The sequence below is a fragment of the Rhea pennata genome, chromosome 7 (assembly GCF_028389875.1).
Source record: "Rhea pennata isolate bPtePen1 chromosome 7, bPtePen1.pri, whole genome shotgun sequence".
Classification (NCBI taxonomy): Eukaryota; Metazoa; Chordata; class Aves; order Rheiformes; family Rheidae; genus Rhea; species Rhea pennata.
This window is the reverse complement of record NC_084669.1, coordinates 8,596,040-8,613,086: the sequence shown is the minus strand read 5'-3', so window position 1 is coordinate 8,613,086 and position 17,047 is coordinate 8,596,040. Positions and strand designations below refer to the sequence as shown.

At 35.9% G+C, this 17,047-nt stretch overlaps 1 protein-coding gene across 8 annotated transcripts in view; it reads left to right on the top strand.

Annotated features, from left to right (window-relative positions):
• Nucleotides 1-17,047, top strand: part of ATRNL1 (attractin like 1) — a 510,466-nt gene that overhangs the window by 359,631 nt on the left and 133,788 nt on the right. For 5 of the 8 annotated variants that reach the window (XM_062580017.1, XM_062580020.1, XM_062580022.1 and 2 more), the window contains one exon: nucleotides 14,234-14,341. The exons of 2 other annotated variants lie outside the window; for them this stretch is intronic. In XM_062580017.1, the coding sequence (XP_062436001.1) occupies nucleotides 14,234-14,341 (108 nt within the window). Of the gene's footprint in view, nucleotides 1-11,646; nucleotides 11,720-14,233; nucleotides 14,342-17,047 lie in introns of those variants that run through there. One more of the 8 variants, XM_062580021.1, reaches the window with a different exon arrangement.

Below are 17,047 nucleotides of genomic sequence, written 5' to 3'. Positions count from 1 at the left end.
TTTAAACTTGCAGTGAATAATGTCAAAATTTCCTTTAACCAAAGACTGAGAATTTTGGAAATGTCTGTTGCCTGTGGGACAAGGATGAATGTATGTTAGTTTAAAGGCCAGTGAAATGTAACTGCAAGCAGATCTTTACTATTCAAATGCTAGGATGTTTTCACAAGAATTGAACTGAAATGGAAGAGATTCAAAATGCTGATAAATTGTAAAACAGGGCAAATTCTTTTCAAATATTTTTTCAAGATTATTTATTTTTCTAATAAGATTGCAGAATCATAGAATCACAGAATGGTTGAAGTTGGAAGGAACCTCTGGAGATCATCTAGTCCAACACCCCTGCTCAAGCAGGGGCACCTAGCGCACCTTGCACAGGATTGTGACCAGGCAGGTTTTGAATACCTGCAGAGAAGGGGACTCCACAACCTCTCTGGGCAGCCTGTTCCAGTGCTCTGTCACTCTCACAGAAAAGAGGTTTTCCCTCATATTCAGGTGGAACTTCGTGTGTTTCAGTTTGTGCCTGTTGCCTCTTGTCCTGTCACTGGGCACCACTGAAAAGAGTCTGGCCCCATCCTCTTGACACCATTCCTTGTAAAAGAGATGCTCCAGCCCTCTGATCATCTTTGTAGCCCTACGCTGGACTCTCTCCAGCAGTTCCATGTCTCTCTTGTGCTGGGGAGCCCAGAACTGGACACAGTGCTTGAGATGAAGCCTCCCCAGGGCTGAGTAGAGGGGCAGGATCACCTCCCTCGACCTGCTGGCAACACTCTTCCTAATGCAGCCCAGGAGACCATTGGCCTTTTTGGCCACAAGGGCACATTGCTGGCTCATGGTCAACTTGTCATCCACCAGCACTCCCAGGTCCTTCTCTGCAGAGCTGCTTCCCAGCAGGTCAACCTCCAACGTGTACTGGTGCCTAGGGTTATTTCTCCCTAGGTGCAGGACCCGGCACTTGCCCTTGTTGAACCTCATGAGGTTCCTCTCCACCCAGCTCTCCAGCCTGCCCAGGTCTCTCTGAAGGGCAGCACAGCCCTCAGGTGTATCAGCCACTCCTCCCAGCTTGGTATCATCAGCAGAATTGCTGGGGAGGCACTCTGTCCCCTCATCCAGGTCACTGATGACTCAGCTGAACAAGACTGGAAGCAGTACTGAGCCCTGAGGGACACCGCTAGCTACAGTCCTCCAACTAGGTGCTGCATGTCTGAGCACAGCCCTCTGAGCTCTGCCTTTCAGCCAGTTCTCGACCCCCCTCACTGTCCCCTTGTCTAACGCACCCTTCCTGAGCTTGCCTAGGAGGATGTTATGGGGACAGTGTCAGAAGTCTTGCTGAAGTCAAGGTACACAACGTTCACTGCTCTCCCCTCATCTACCCAGCCAGTCGTTCCATTACAGAAGGTGACCAGGTTGGTTAAGCATGATTTCCCCTTGGCGAATCCCTGCTGGCTACTTCTGATCTCCTTCTTTTCCTCCACATACTTAGAGATGACATCCAAGATGAGCTGTTTCCATCACCTTTCCAGGGGTGGAGGTGAGGCTGACTGGCTTGTAGTTTCCTGGGTCCTCCTTCTTGCCCTTTTTGAAGACTGGAGTAACGCTGGCTTTCTTCCAGCCCTCAGGCACCTCTCCTGTTGTCCATGAATCATGTATTTATAAAGCATACCTATTTAAATAACAATATTTCATGTAATAAATAAGTTTTTGTCTTATACAGGGCTCTGATAGCCTTAGTGTTTCTGGTGGATACTTGATCGTTAATGTGCAAAAAGTTATGTTCTAGGGTTTGAGCATTATCTGCTAGCATACTCTCCTCCACTCCAAACGAGTAGAGGAAATTAATTAGCCTAATCATAGTTGTCATGCTTTTTTTTTAGAAGCCCCTGAGGATGAGTCCTTACTTTGCGTGCACTGTGAGAAATATAGGTCTATTAAGAAAAGTTGTTGAGGTGTGTGGCTCCTTTGACTCATAGATCATATATTTGTTTTCTTTTGTCTCCCAATTAAGGATGTTAGTTTTTTAGTTCTTCGTAAATAAATTTCGATTAATGAAATTCCAGCTGTCCCATACATTATGGTGGTGTAAATTTAAAAACATTTAGCAGATGCCCACATAAAATCTGTCAACAGACAGAGTTTTCCTGACATTTTAAACCCATATGTCTCCATCTGGAACAAATAACGAAAAACAAGTCTACATTCTATAAAAAATTATACCTCTGTCTAATACAGGTAAAAGATTCTCACACGAAAAGGGGCATATTGTGGAAGAATATGAAAATGTCCTGTGTTTTCCATTTTGTCAGAGGAAAGTCATGAATAAATTTTGTTTGATTCATTTTTTCCCGTATGCTCACTGTGTAAGATTACATAGAAGAGAAGAGGAACCAATCAGCATTTAAAGTGAAAGACAATAATGTGTTTATCTAAGTTTTTTCTTACTATTTATCTCTTTTGAAGTCAAGGGAAGATGTATAAAAACTAGGGGTCAAGAATTTTACTTGTCCCTAAGCTTTTTATTTTGATACAGTTACTAAGACGAGTTAAAGACTGCCATAAAAAGCCTTTTAGTAGTTTGCTATTTAAAATCCTGCTAGCAAAGTCAAACTGGAGGAGGAAGGAATGGGCAAGGGAAGTATGACCTTCTGTTGCTTAAAGTTTCCCATATTTCTGTTGTAAACAGGCCACATTAGAAGAAAGCAAGTAAAAGAGATAATGCAGCTATGCATAGAAACTGTGATGGAGGAATACAGAAATACTTTTGGAAACCTGGTTATACTGATGATATATCATTGCAATCTTTAAATGCCTATTTTTTTCTTGTCTACATGAATAAGTATGTTTTAGAAAACAGAAAAACTGGATGCTATGTAGAAAACTGTCCTTTTGTTATTTGTGTTATTATTTATCATGGTAGAAACCTGACTTTTAGTCTGTTTTGTGTGAGTTCACCACTGTGCAGAGGGCCAGCACAAGGCCTATTCTCAGTTTCAATCCAAATAGGCCTCTAAATTGTGATTTAAATGATGATACATAGTACTGATTATCACCTCTGCAGCCAAAGGATGAATTCTTTACATTAAAATACTTTGTAAGATGACATCTGTATGAGGTTCTTCAATGCTTTTCTGTGTTTCACTGTGATTTAGATTACTGCACTGGCAGTGTCTTCAAATAGCCATGGCAAATTCAAATTTAAAATCTGTCGGCTAGAAGGCAAATTCTAAGAATTTATTGATAGTGATTTTTCTTTTGAAAATAGCTAACTTACTTAGGTCCTAACACCATACAGTTATGATGACATTCTGGTAGTGTACTTTTGTCTATTTTAAGGATTTTAACTGCGAAGGTAGATCATATATAGAATAGTATTTGTAGAGAGGCAGTGACTGCAAGACTGCTAAAAAGATATTTAGCACATTCATTCCTTAAACAAGAATAAGGGTTATCAGATCAAACCAAATGAAAGAAACTAAATGTGGCTGGAGATTTTGACCCAGCTGAAACTGCTGTCTGGAAAACCCATCATTCTGGCTAAGGAAAGCTACCAAGCTTCCTTCTGACTGTGTCATTGCCACATTCCCATACTTGGCTGTTCTTTCTGCTGTAAATTAGAATAGATGAAAGCTGTCGAGCTAAGCTAGTGATGGAGGCTAATTTGATGTGATATAATTGATGAACTCTAAATCGTCCCACTTCTCTCTCTAGAAACAGTCTGACTGGAGCTCAAAATGCCAGAGTACTTTGATTTACTCTCTCTGTCACTTTTCTATTGAACATCTCAGTGTGGCAGCAGTGAGGGATTAACTCCTTCATAGTTTTTTCTAATCTGCAGACTATGTATACACACTGAATGGTGCAATGCCATGTAGAAACTCTACTGTAAAGTTCAAGTTCCTTCTTATTACATTATTGCATTATTACCAAAAGAAAGAGAATAAAATACTTGACTTTTGATGCTACAGATGTTGCCAATATGGTTTCTTGTGCTTAGCATTGTGCTTCTTATTCTAGAACTGAAATTTAGATTGTTGTACTAGCATATTTAATGCTTGGAAGCCCTTTATTTTGGAACTTCTGATCCAGATTAAATATTTTAAACATATAAGACCACTTCTAGACCCTTTGGCACCAGTAGTGCACTAGGTGGATGTTTGACTTACTTACATAATTCTTCATTAAAATATTGCAAGCTTCAGACTTCCTTATTTCAGCTGTTTCCTGTCATTTTCTAAGAATCTTGAAGTCAGAGTAAACTGGCTTGATTTCTTGGTTTCTTTCAAAGGGAAGGTACGTTACTTTCTTAATTTTATAGAAGGAGTGGAAAGCTTTGGAATCAATATATTGCTCAATTATTCTTGAGTAACCACCATTAGAAGATGTAATATCTCACATCTGCTAAATCAGTTGTCTCAAACTTAAGAACAACATAAACAAATGAGAGCTGTTTTAATTCACATTATTACTCTGATCAGATAGCAGACCTGCATCTGTTTCAAAGTCCTTCACTCCCCTGCAAAAAATGAGTTGGCTATGGCTACATGTTTTTCCCAGTAGCAGTATGTGCCAAATTCTCATTGACCTGAAAGTACTAGGTATGGTGAACAAATCTGTAAAGTTTGACATCTTTCTGTGGATAAGCACACAAATTTGAGATCGGTATCTGAATTTTACCTGGAGTAGCTAACCCTCATCACTCTGGAAATCCAGACAGACAGGACTTCTTGCAAGGATTTTTGTACATTCTGAATGAACAGACTTTTTGGTTCTTTCTGATTGTGGCTATAGCTCAAAACTATAGCGTTACAAATGAGTTGTAATTGGGTTGAGTATGTGAAAAGTACTATTATTAGAGCTTCTCCCAGGTGGAGCAGTGGAAACAGAAAGAAGGCTGTCAGTGACAGGATGAGTTCTGTAGTGAAGAAGGAGGCAGGTTACCTGCTGTAACTGGAAGTAACAAAGGCTGGCTTTTGTAAAGGAAGAGCTTTACAAGAAGAGCTTTATCTGCCCAACACAGTAGCCTAAGCTGGCGTGACGTGCATGCTCAGCTTCTATAGGCAAGGCTATACAGCTCCTTAAAGCAAGGACTCATATAGATAAGGGCAGTTCCATGCTGAGACATGCTGGACTACTGGTATATGTGCCTCTCTTTGATCCCCTTTGCAAGGCAGTGAAAACAGTGGTTATTTTGCTTAGTACTTTAAGAATTTAAGTTTGAAGGCATTTAAAGGCATCATTCAGTCCTGGCATGTCACAAATTTGCCTTCCATTATAGCAATGTTCTTCGTGGGTAAGTAGGTTCTGAAGTACTGCTTTAGAATAGCTGTGTAATTACTAATGATACTTACATTATGACCACATCAGTGTACAAATAATTTCAAATAATAGGTGATCATACAGAATTACAGGTACTGATAAAGGCAAGCTTCACCTGTCGCTGAGTACTATCACCTGTTCAGCATGAGTCCATGATTTATATTTATCTGAAGAATTATTGTTAAGATTTTGAGCAGTTGAAATCGCTGTATGGGTCAAGGTATGATGCAGAAACTTTGGCTTTTTCTTAACTGGCATAACTTCAAGGCAGGGCGGTCATTATAATTTGGACCATATGTTTTCACATCTATTCACATACAAAACAGATTCAGTGCCTACAATTTTTACTGTCTTGCAGGTTAAAATGCATTGGCATTATTTGCAAGTGAAAATACACTTCTGCAGTAGAACTTCTATTTAAAGTAACACTATGTACCTTCCATCTTTCTGGTGTTGTCTGTGCTAAGAGTCAGTTTTAAAAAGTATTTTAATTAAGGCCTCTTTAAAAACTTATTAGTATGTACAGTGAAAAGGGGATACAATCTGAAGCAGTAATATGGAAGGATGAGTTAGAAAATACTTTTAGAATGTTTTACGGTTGTATAACCTGGTGAAGTTTATTCTAGGGTATTTAGAGAATTGATTAAAGTTCTGGTGCAATCTGAAAGGCTGTAAGGGTTATCTCTGAGGCTTTAACTAGGACAAGTGATGTTCAAGAAGACTGAAAAGGACAATTGTAATTCTTATTTTTAAAAGGGAAGGGCAAAAACAAGAACTGAGTCATTATAGGGCAGTCAATTTGTTGTTAATTCTTAGGAAAATGCTGGAACAAATGATCATTTAAATAATCTATAAGAACTTAGAAGAAAGCAAAGATATGAGTAGCATTCATTATTGTTTTTTTAAAGTACAAATCATGTCAAACCAATCTGATTTATTGATATGTCAGAATAGCAGACCATTTAGATAAGCAGAAAGAGGTAAATAGCATACAGTTTGACTGTTACAAGGCTTTTGAAAGTGTTTCACGTAACATTCTTGTAAATAACCTAAGTCAACATGGTCAGGCCAAAAATGCTGACATTCAGATTAAAATGTAAAACGATATTCTTAGAGTAGTTAATTATCAGTGGTTTACTCTGAAAAGGGACAAGACATATAAAAATAGGGTTCTGCTGAGATCTGATTCTGGTGTTGATTTAAGTGATGTAATAGACCACATGTTTATTACACGTGTGACTATCTTTAAGAGAGACTGCAAGCATATTATAGGACAGAATTATAATCTGGACAAAAAAAGACAAAAGAATCTGAAATTATTGGCTGGAATGCTGCAATTCCTCAATTCTGTAATTGGCAAACACTTCTGCACTGACTTTCCTTCTGCACCGAAGAAGGAAAAAAATAAGAGGAAATAGGCTTAATAAGTGTATTTCAGAAAAAGAGATGGGTTAGAAGGGATCAGAAGTGAATATGAGTGAATATGAATACTTGCCAAAGATGCTGGCATAATATTATCAACAGAAAGATCTAATGCCTGTGAAGTGACCCTTCTCTTCTGCTGTATCACTTTGGGGATCCACTGTTCAAGGAGAATGTCAGGCAGCTGGAGAATGCAGAAGGGAACATTGAATATTGGAGCAGGAGTGGTGAGATAATACTGAAATATCTGATTCTGTTTAAATTTCAGAAGGTTAAGGGGAAACTTCATAAAGAGTTCCTCTAAAGAAGAGAGTATTTTTTCTTAGTTACAAAAGTGCTCTCCACTGTAGACAGGACAAGAAGCAATTGGCTTAAATGTCAGCAGGGAGATTTAATTTAGATTTTAGAAAAGACCTTTACGACATGGGGACAGTCAGGCACTCTGGATTTCTGGAGTATCTGTGAAACCTCCATCACTAGATCTTTTCAAGAAACTTGCACAATGTATGCTCGGAGGGTCATAATCACACTACAACCTGTCTTGGTGTAGGATGACTGCGCAGAGGTGGTCAAGGTGATCTAATGCTACTGTTTATCCCCATTTTCTTTTATCAGACAGTATTGACTACCTTCTAACCTATCTGAATTGCTGTAGAAGCAACCTAAAACTTTATTTCGGAGGTGGGGATAATCAGCTTGACATCAGCTGATGGAAAAGTCTGTTGTCTATGGTAACTAAAGCAGCTTGTAACTGTTGTGATAATATTGGATAATATTCATGGTGCCTCATTTCAAAAACAGTAGCTTAATAATGTGGATAAACAGTGATTTTGTTAAAACAGTGGCTTAATAATATGAATAGGATACACTGTGATTTTGTTAATGTAAGGTAGTTTCGTATGGTATCTATTCCATTTATAAACATGGCACTTATGTTTAAAGTACCACACTAACAATGTTAGCAATTATTTAAAAGATGCTTTCAAAAGTATTTATTTATGTGACATCATTGTAAATTAAAGGAAAGAGTTCCAAAGATTAGTCTTCATAATCTAAGATACTTGAATCTCTCTTTTATATTCTGAAATAATTAATTTTAACACATATTTTAATATATTAATTTGTAAATAGCTGTCTTTGGGCAAATACAGTAGAATGTCTTATGTGGAAACATTTTAACATACATAATTACTGGATCTTATTCTGCAATTCTGTACACACAGAATTAGTTTGCAGAGTAAGTATTTTTAGAAACTTTCTGTGAGTTGAAAATGGCTCTGCTAGCTAACAGCAAAATAATCATGGTTTGCTGAAAGAGTTTTTTAAAATCCACTTGATTAGGAAGAAAAGTGTAGTTCTGGGGTTAGCAAGGCCTCCAGAAAATCTTAAGTACCTCTTGAGGAACCTTTAAAATGATTATTGTTACAGAACTATGTAAATGTGCAGTATGAATTCATAGTGCACTAATAAAATAAAACTAAACAGAAGATAATGAGATCAAGTCTTGTTTAGCACTTCTTACATTTGAAAGCAGTGCATTGTGGTAGAGAATTGAATTTTGAGCTTATTATTGATTCTTAGCACCCAAAAAATCTTTCTATGGTAAATTAATTTTTAGGGGAAAATATGGGAAAATTTGATCAGAACCTTATTTTAACATAAGCCTCCAGTCATAAATTATTGGCAAATAAGTGTAAACCACTGCATCGTTTCCATTGTAATCAGCTGCTTTTTATGCTCTCACTCTTTTAAAAATGGGAATTCTATTTCAGAATCAAAATGGTCTTAAACCCGAAGTCACAGTAGATTCACGTTTTGCTCTTTGCTTACTAATGTGTAATACATTAAATATCTATTCCCTGGATCTAGCAACAAAATGACCTTTTCAGGGCTCATCCTTTTTTCTCAGTTTTGATTTCTTCAAGGGAAATTGGTATTTGGTTTCCAAAAGGGATACATAAAAACCTGACCTTTTACTACTGTTATTTTTTGGGATATGTACACTGTATTTTAAGTATGTCTTAGCTGTTGTTTGCTGGCTTATGTCTAGTTTAAATAACCCTTCATTTTATTCAGTGTAAAGTTAGGACCAGAAGTATAACTCCTCTCATTTTTTTCCATGACAGACCTTTACACACCTCTGAGATAATACTTTTCTTCAGGTAATTTTTAAAGAATGTGGTGTGGAATAGGCTCTGATATCTCAGGAACTTTCCATGTAGCCTGCTACATTGTGCAAATAGCATGTCATACCATCTCCATTGCTATCATACCTAAGTGCCTGCTTGAGGGCTACCTTATGGCAGTGTACTTCCCATTTAACAGAGTGGGAAGTGAGTCACAGAAAAGGTAAGTGACCAGGGTTACTGAGAAAGTTTATGAGGAAGGACAAATGAAGCTGGACTGTCAGACTACTGTCCTAGGCATGGTTATTCCTGCTGCTTGGTTTCCTAAGCCAGCTTTCATCCAGCTTCTTAAAGTCAACATATTTCCTGCAAAAACAGAATGACAGACTTTATACTTTCCCAGTATTATTAGCTGATTTGGAAATTAGCCAAGTCCAGTAAGCTGTTCAATGAGTAAATAAGAAATTCCTCTCCTTTCCAGCTATATAAATAGCTAATTTAATTTGAAGAGATTTCTAATACCAATAGTTACAATGAGAAAACTTATAGAGAAGGTAATCTTTGTCTTGTACAAATCAAAGCAAATGATCAGAGCTACACTGAATTATCACTATGTATAATTCAGTTTGAGAATGACAGTTTAAGATTTTTGAAGAGAATTGAGCTGTATTTCTAACTAAAAGGCCTTAGATCTCCAAGTCAGATGTATGTGGTCATTTAAATCTATTTAGGTTACTGTTGCTGATTAGATATGGCAATAAGAAACCTCAAGAATGTGTGGTGAATAACTGAATAGTACCACTTACACAAACTGGGCTTTTTTTTGCAGGACTGTCCAATTTATTTATATTTATTTTTACCTTCCAAGTTTGTCAAATGCCTTTGTATCAGAAGGTAGTCAATGCACCTTTCCTTCATATTTTGATGTTTTTCTTATTGTAAGACTTTTTTTTTTGAAAACTCAGATTTAGCTCATGGCATTGTTAATGCTTTAGTCATTGCCTTTTACTGTCATTCATAACAGCAGTTCACAGCACAGAAACAAGAGATGAAGAGACCTGGTTGTAATAGTAGAAGAGTTAGAGATTAGTGATGAATAAGCAGACTAGGAGGTTCTGATCAGACGTTTGGAAAACTGTGTCACTAGGAGGGTAGTGCAACATGGGAACACGTTGCCAAGAGAGGCTGTAGAATTACCATTCTTGAAAGTGACAAAGCCACAGGTGACCTGATCTTGTATTAGCAGTAATCTTGCTTGAGAAAAAAAAATTCCACAGCATGAAAGAAGAAAGCCTAGGCAGAAGTCTGCTGTTGTTAAAATATGCCCCAAATAGTCATCCTTCCAATTGCCATATCTTTCCTTACATCTGAAGCAACGTATTGAGACTGCCTGCTTTTAAACAGCCGAAAGGAAAACTTTCTTGATCTGGCTGTCGAAAGGCTTCTTAGCACTTTAGAAGTGCTTGCCCCTGCTTGTCCCTCTCCTAGCTGTCAGTCTGGCCCATGAACTTTGGCATCCACACATCCTAACCCTAACTTTTTTTAGGGTTTGTGGCACAGTCTTTAACAAACACCTTGCTACCAGTGGGCTAAAATATAGATGCCAACCAGCAGCAGAAAGATCCTGTCATAGTTCCTAAAATCTCATGTGCTTTAGAGTTTTTAAAATCAAGGCGTCCTAAGAAAATTATACAAAAGCCGAAGAAAAGATCACAGAAAAAGCAATGCTGTTTAGAAGAACAGTATCACATTCCACAGGAGAGACCAAGTTTTTTTTTTCTTTTTTCTTTTTTCTTTCTTTTTTTTTTTTTTTTTTTTAAGTGTTATTGTAAATAGTAAAGAGAAAAAACAAAGTTTTAACACTTCCTGGTGCAAAAAAGGTTTGAAACATATCGGTCTGGGCCTACTGAAGTGTTGTATTTGGCAATGTTAAAGCAATTATGATTTTTACATGAAGTAATTATACCTGAGATCAATATTTGAATATTTTGAGTCTAAGTCTAAGTATTTTTGACCAAAATAAAAAATCCAAATGAAACATTTCTGCTTAAGAACTTTTCAACAGTTTCTCACAGAAAATAATAGGAGTTTCTGTGGAACATCTTAACTTCAAACAAAATGTATTGATAAGAAGAGAATAATTCTTGTGATATGTTTATAGGTAGGGAAGGAGGTTCTATTGGAAAGGTACATACTGGCAATTTGATTAAAATTCAAAATTAATATAATCTGTGGACCAAGATGTCTGCATATCCATGGACATTCAAGTGGAATGTATATTTCGACAAGAAGAGATTAATTATACAAGGACAATGTTTTTTATAAGAAGTGTTCTCATTTATATAGGTTTGAATAAGAAACTGGTAGACTAATTTATACTATCCTAACATCCTACAGTTCTTCACTTGTGACAAATACAATTATAGCTAAGAAAAAAACCTTCTATAATAAGATATAATTTAAAATTGTTGCATAGTTTCAACAAAATAGTTGAGATGTCTAAAAAGTGAATCTTGTCAATACTTAGGGACTAAATGAGATTTAAAATTACAGTAAAGCTTTAAATGAGTTATCTGATCAGTCAGATAAAATACTCATGAATTTCTCAGTTCTGTGAGGAAGTCAGGATTTGAAGTGAAGATTTAGACATGATCTTAATAATGAATATTGTAAATGTAAGGTGTCAAATATTATATGGTAGTAATGTCCATCTGTTTTTTATTTCCAAGAAAATATTCCTAATTACTGAAGAAGCAGGAATTTATTTTGGTTGTTTTTTTAAGTGCAGTTGACCTTCTGGAATTTGAGAATATAAGTAAAAGCAGTGCAGTTCCAATACCTAGTGTTTATTCTACCTGAGCTGTGATGAGAACTGTGTGGGTTTTTTTTATCTTTTGGCTGCTGATAAGAAGGTAAGAAAGAGGTTCTTCACTCTTATAATACCTATGCTTGAATGAATTCTTGGAGAGTTTTCCTATTTCCTTGGCCTATTAGCTGAATTACAGGAATTTCCACTTACCTGTATGGGCTACATGGAAAGAGCATGTGATTGGAGCACAGTGTGTAAGACCTGAATGCCACTGGAGATGTGATATCTAACTCACAAGTTTTTCTATAATTTGAGGTTGGCTTTTGTCCCAGACTTGATACATGAACAGTTGCAAATAATGGGAGTTAGTGACTTTCTCCATGCAGAAAACTGAATTTAAGCATCATCATATCTTACTCTCTTTCTCCTGTTCTGCACCTTACAGAGAACTTTAAAATGTTGAACAGAAAGAAGCAGTATTTTGAATAGAGCACTTTTCTTTGATGTGCTAGTGCTTAACTGCTAAATTCAGCAGCACTTCCTGTGTAGCTGAACATTTAAAAATTTTCATTCCTGTTTAAAGAGCTAATTAAGAATCCTTCTAGAACTTTTCTCAAATGATAGAGTATCCGAATTACAGAGACTACCTTGTGAATGAAAAAGTTTTACTGAACAGATGGCCAGGAGCAGAGGTGAAGAAAACTGCTAGTATTGAAAAGCACAGGCCATGTAAAATACACATTCTTGTATAATCTGTATTAAGTAAATCTTTTAAATAGTCATTTGTACATTTGGAACGTAGGTTATTCTGCTCATTCAACTGTTTTCGCCAAGCAATTCTGTGGTTTTTTTAAAAAAATGTTTCTTTTCCCATTAAAAAGTAAGCATTTACCAATAGGTCTGTAGACTTACAATACTGTATTGAGTTCCATATAGCATGACTACTCTAATAACACTGTTTTCTTTAGTTTTTGTTATTTTGGGAAGAAAAAGAGCTAAATGCATTAATTTTAGTGTCCAGTGACTCAGTAGTTTTGTGCTTTAAATTTTTGTGATCTCTGTTACGTTTTTGGTAAGATTGGTGGATCGTAACAGTTATTTCTGGCTGTAAAATCTATGAATATATTATGTTATGCATCAGTGTACACAAACTGCCAGGTTTCTTTTTCAAATGAAGGGTTAAAACTTTAGTTTTTAACTATCTAGATATTCAAATTAGGCTTTTATTTATTCTGAATATAGAGCAAGTGGTTTAACTCATGGACCTATCAATTATTCATTGGCTATGATAAAGTGAGATCCCATTTGTGCAGGTGCTTACTGACACTGAATGTTTATAAAAAAGAGTACATAGGAATATACTGGGAGGGAGTTCACTGACTACAGTACTCTCTTAATTTTAGGGTTACTAGTGCTATTTTAGATTTCTAAAGACAATCTCAACATGCAAATCAGGAAAGAATGCATGAGAATTTTAGAAAATAAGCTTGCTGTGTTACAGATTTTAAATCAAGAGTGTTTAAAAATAAGCTGCAAGCAAATATTTGCTTGTATACTTTCTATTATTTGAAAGGGTTTCAGTACATCACCGTGCTAGCATCATTGAAATTCATCATTGAAATTCTTTGGTCTTAAGCTTTCCAAAGAAATAATAGGGAGTAAAACCCTAAGAAAATGAAATTTGGATCTTTTCTAATAAAATATTTTTGCAAGCGTTGTGTCTTTTCAAGATGCTGTGACATCCTGTTCAGTTGAAGGAGCACACGACTTTAATTGCATGACTCATTCACTTTAAATATTTAATAATACTTTTATTAGTTGCACTGAACCAGCGAAGTAAGATCTGTAATATCTAGTGCTGGTCATCATTTTTATTCATCATGCTTTAATAAGCATGATAATTACAGATTGAGGAAGAAGTATGAGTTAGCTTTGTGGTTTTGCTTGGGACTTCTGTGCACATTGGTGTGATTGGAACAGATTATACAAGCTCTGTGAGTATAACTGTGCATATTTAAATACACTGATGCAGGCTTTCCACTGCTAACACATTATTCTTCATATTTAAGTAACTGCAGAAAAGATAGTGAATAAAATTTTGAGTCCTGACACTATTAACTCCATCTGGCTTAGTACAGAAGTATGGACATTTGAAGGCCAAGTTCTTGTTCTTGGCAGGTGTTTTAATGCATGTTTTATCAATAGAATTAGACTTCAACTATTTTTACCAACTGTTTCCCATATCTGCTTCCAGCTTACACAAATGCCTAGGTTATTTTCAGTGCACAGTTAGAGGAGCTTTCATTTGGAGATTTTGTCTGAGTTCAAGCTGAAAGATCATTTGTAGACAACACAAGCCCTCCTGGTTCAGTCGTCAAGTAAATGTGGATGTGATAATTTATGATTTTAATATTATAAATAAATTTATAAATAAAATTAATATTAAAATAATAAATAATATTGCATGCTATTTGCATTTTTATGTTTTAATGGGAGGTGTGGTAGGATAGCCTAATATCTATGCATTTTTTAATATTTTGTTAAAAAATCATTTTTTCCCCATCAGCAACTTATGCGAGAGCGACAGCAGATGGCCAGCCGCCCCTTTGCTTCTGTCGATGTAGCACTGGAAGTAGGAGCTGAGCAAACAGACTTTCTACGAGGGCCATTAGAGGTAGGAACAGTGGTGCTGACAAGGGACCATTGTGATTTGCATATTTATATTGCTATTCTCATCTGCATCTGCTTCTGAAACTAAGCAGTGTCTGATTACCTGGAGCTGACAAGTCTCAGCTTACATATGTTATGCCGTTTTCAAGGTGCGCAGTTTTAACAGTATGACATGAGCTGTAACAAAAGCCACTGGAGAATCTATTAGCTTCAGCTAGAGTGACAGTCAGCTCACCTGGCAGTGCTTTCTAGATGGATAAGAGCTGAAGAAATTTAAGATATATGCATTAAGGGGGAAGCAAACCTCATGCTCAGTCCTTCGAGTGCATAGTGCCCCCTAGTTAACATCTATCTTAATTAACAGGCATTACACCAACCAACCAAATAAATAAATAAAGCAATTGTGAGTTGAATTTCAATGTTCTGTCTTATATGTACAGGTTTAAACAATATAGAGTATACCTCTGCCTATTGTCGTTTGTGGATAATGGCTACATTATTGCATTCTTTTATTGTAATTGCAGTACAATGAAAAAGAAATAATAATATGCAAGACAATGTACTATTGTAATAAGGCATGAAATGCATTCTGGAAGTTTCACCTGCAAACAAAGGGAGAAGTTCAATATATGGATAATAATGGATATCTAATCTAGGTTGGGCTTTTGATAGAACGTAATCCTCTATTCCTTTACTTTTATTTACAATATTGTGTTTACAGTTACTACTTTATCTTATTTATAGTGGGACCTGGGAATGAGGTGTGATAGCTCTGAAATCTTTCCAGATTGTACTTTTCTTTTCATTGCTGCCAATTCCTCTTAAATTCAAAGCTTCTCTTACTTTTTTGCAATAACCTCTTTCAATGGAAGATTAAATACACTCTATCAAATCTCTGAGGTTCATGGAGGAGTGCGTAATGTGAAAAATAGATTCATAGCAGAAAGAAAAAGAATCAACTCTTGAGTACATATCAAATGAGGCGCTCTGTCCTGTTACTGTATTGGAAGCAATCACAATTGTTCTTGTGGACATAATTTAAATACTGTAATAGTGTAATAGATAGTGCATAAAAATGTCGTATCTCTTTGTAGAAGCTTTGTTATTTTCTGACCAAATGCTAGAACACTGATTCCCTCCGTTTATCATATTTCTGTCTGCTTTTATCTTGGATCAGAGAACCAGCTCCCTAGACTGAGGACACAATATACTGAGGTTAAAAGATAGCTTTTTTGAATGTGATTTCATTGTTTCTATACTTCTATCTGAGAACATTTTCTTTGTTGTCTTTTCATGGGGAGGCAGTGGGTAGGAGTTGAAGAGTCCAAATAATTTTGTACATACCAATTATTTACTTAAACTTTAGAAGTAAACATCACAAGCTAGTAACCACATTTTATTCTCTGGTATCTTTTATTTAACAACTAAAAGAGGTAGGTGCGAAAATATTTTAATTTTATTTTACAATTTTATTAGCTTTTTCCTCCTAAATTAAGTATTTTCTAGTAATTGTTTAGTGTTCTATATCGCTGATGTTTTTCCTAATTAACATACAGATATACACAGAATGGAGAGCATTCAGAGTTTGCTCAGCATTATAATACACTGATCTATATCAAAACAAAGCATTGTGCTAAAGATTAGATGAATGTGATGCAGGATATCGATTGGCCTTCAATGTATATACTCTGTAAGAGAGTGCTGTATTAAACTGCTTCAGGTCTATCTTGAGTTTTCAAAAGAAGGGCAATAAAAGTCATAGCTACCATTCTGCTTTTCATTCTCGACAGTCTTTTGGCCTGAAGAGGTTTTGGATTATACATGCATTGTCAGGATGTAATTCTTAAACACAAGGATAGCATGAAACTAGATAGGTAGCTATAACATTTTTTTGTTGGATTAAGTTAGAGTCACAAAATATTGTCAATATGTAAAATATTATCCTGTGATAGTTGGTGTCCATTGTGTTCATTTAAAGTTAGAGATTTTTCAGTAAAAATTAATAATATGCAATAACTTTCTTCAAAATATTCCAGTTGCATTGCAGAGGCCTTGCACTGACATACTATGGTTTCCAATTCTAATGGTGATGCATTGCATCCCCTTACCTCATACTGTCATTGATATTATGTGTTATTCACTGACGCTTTGGACCAGATATGTCAATGACATTGCTGATATACTTCTATTGATGTTGTAATAGCTACAACATTTCCAGTGACATTGTATTGATCCGTGGGTCCTTTGAGTACAACCTACTGCCTTCAATATTTTGCATACATTTTTGCAAGTCTCCCTTCAACTATATAGTAAGAATTCTGTTCAGTAATGTCATCTGGCTTACTGGATCATGATTTTGTACAGCTAGTGTTCTATGATGGTCTGATACATGTCAACATTCATATGACTATATATATGATAATTCTAGTATGCCTTTTTTTTGTTCTTGTTTTATTATTTGAATTTGATTTTAAATATCCAGAACAACTATTTTACGGTAAGGTTTTAGGCACTTTTGTCCAGTTTTTGGAAAGCATTTTTAAAAAAGAAAGAATCTGGATACTGTGCTTAAAATGATTGACTAGTTTAGATAGTTAGAGAATCATTAATATTTGTATCTGTTTTAAGTTAGCTACAATTTGCAATAGGTCAAGATAAATCCTTGAAAAAGTTACAGAGAAATGCTGCATCTCTTTTATTTTGGGCTCTC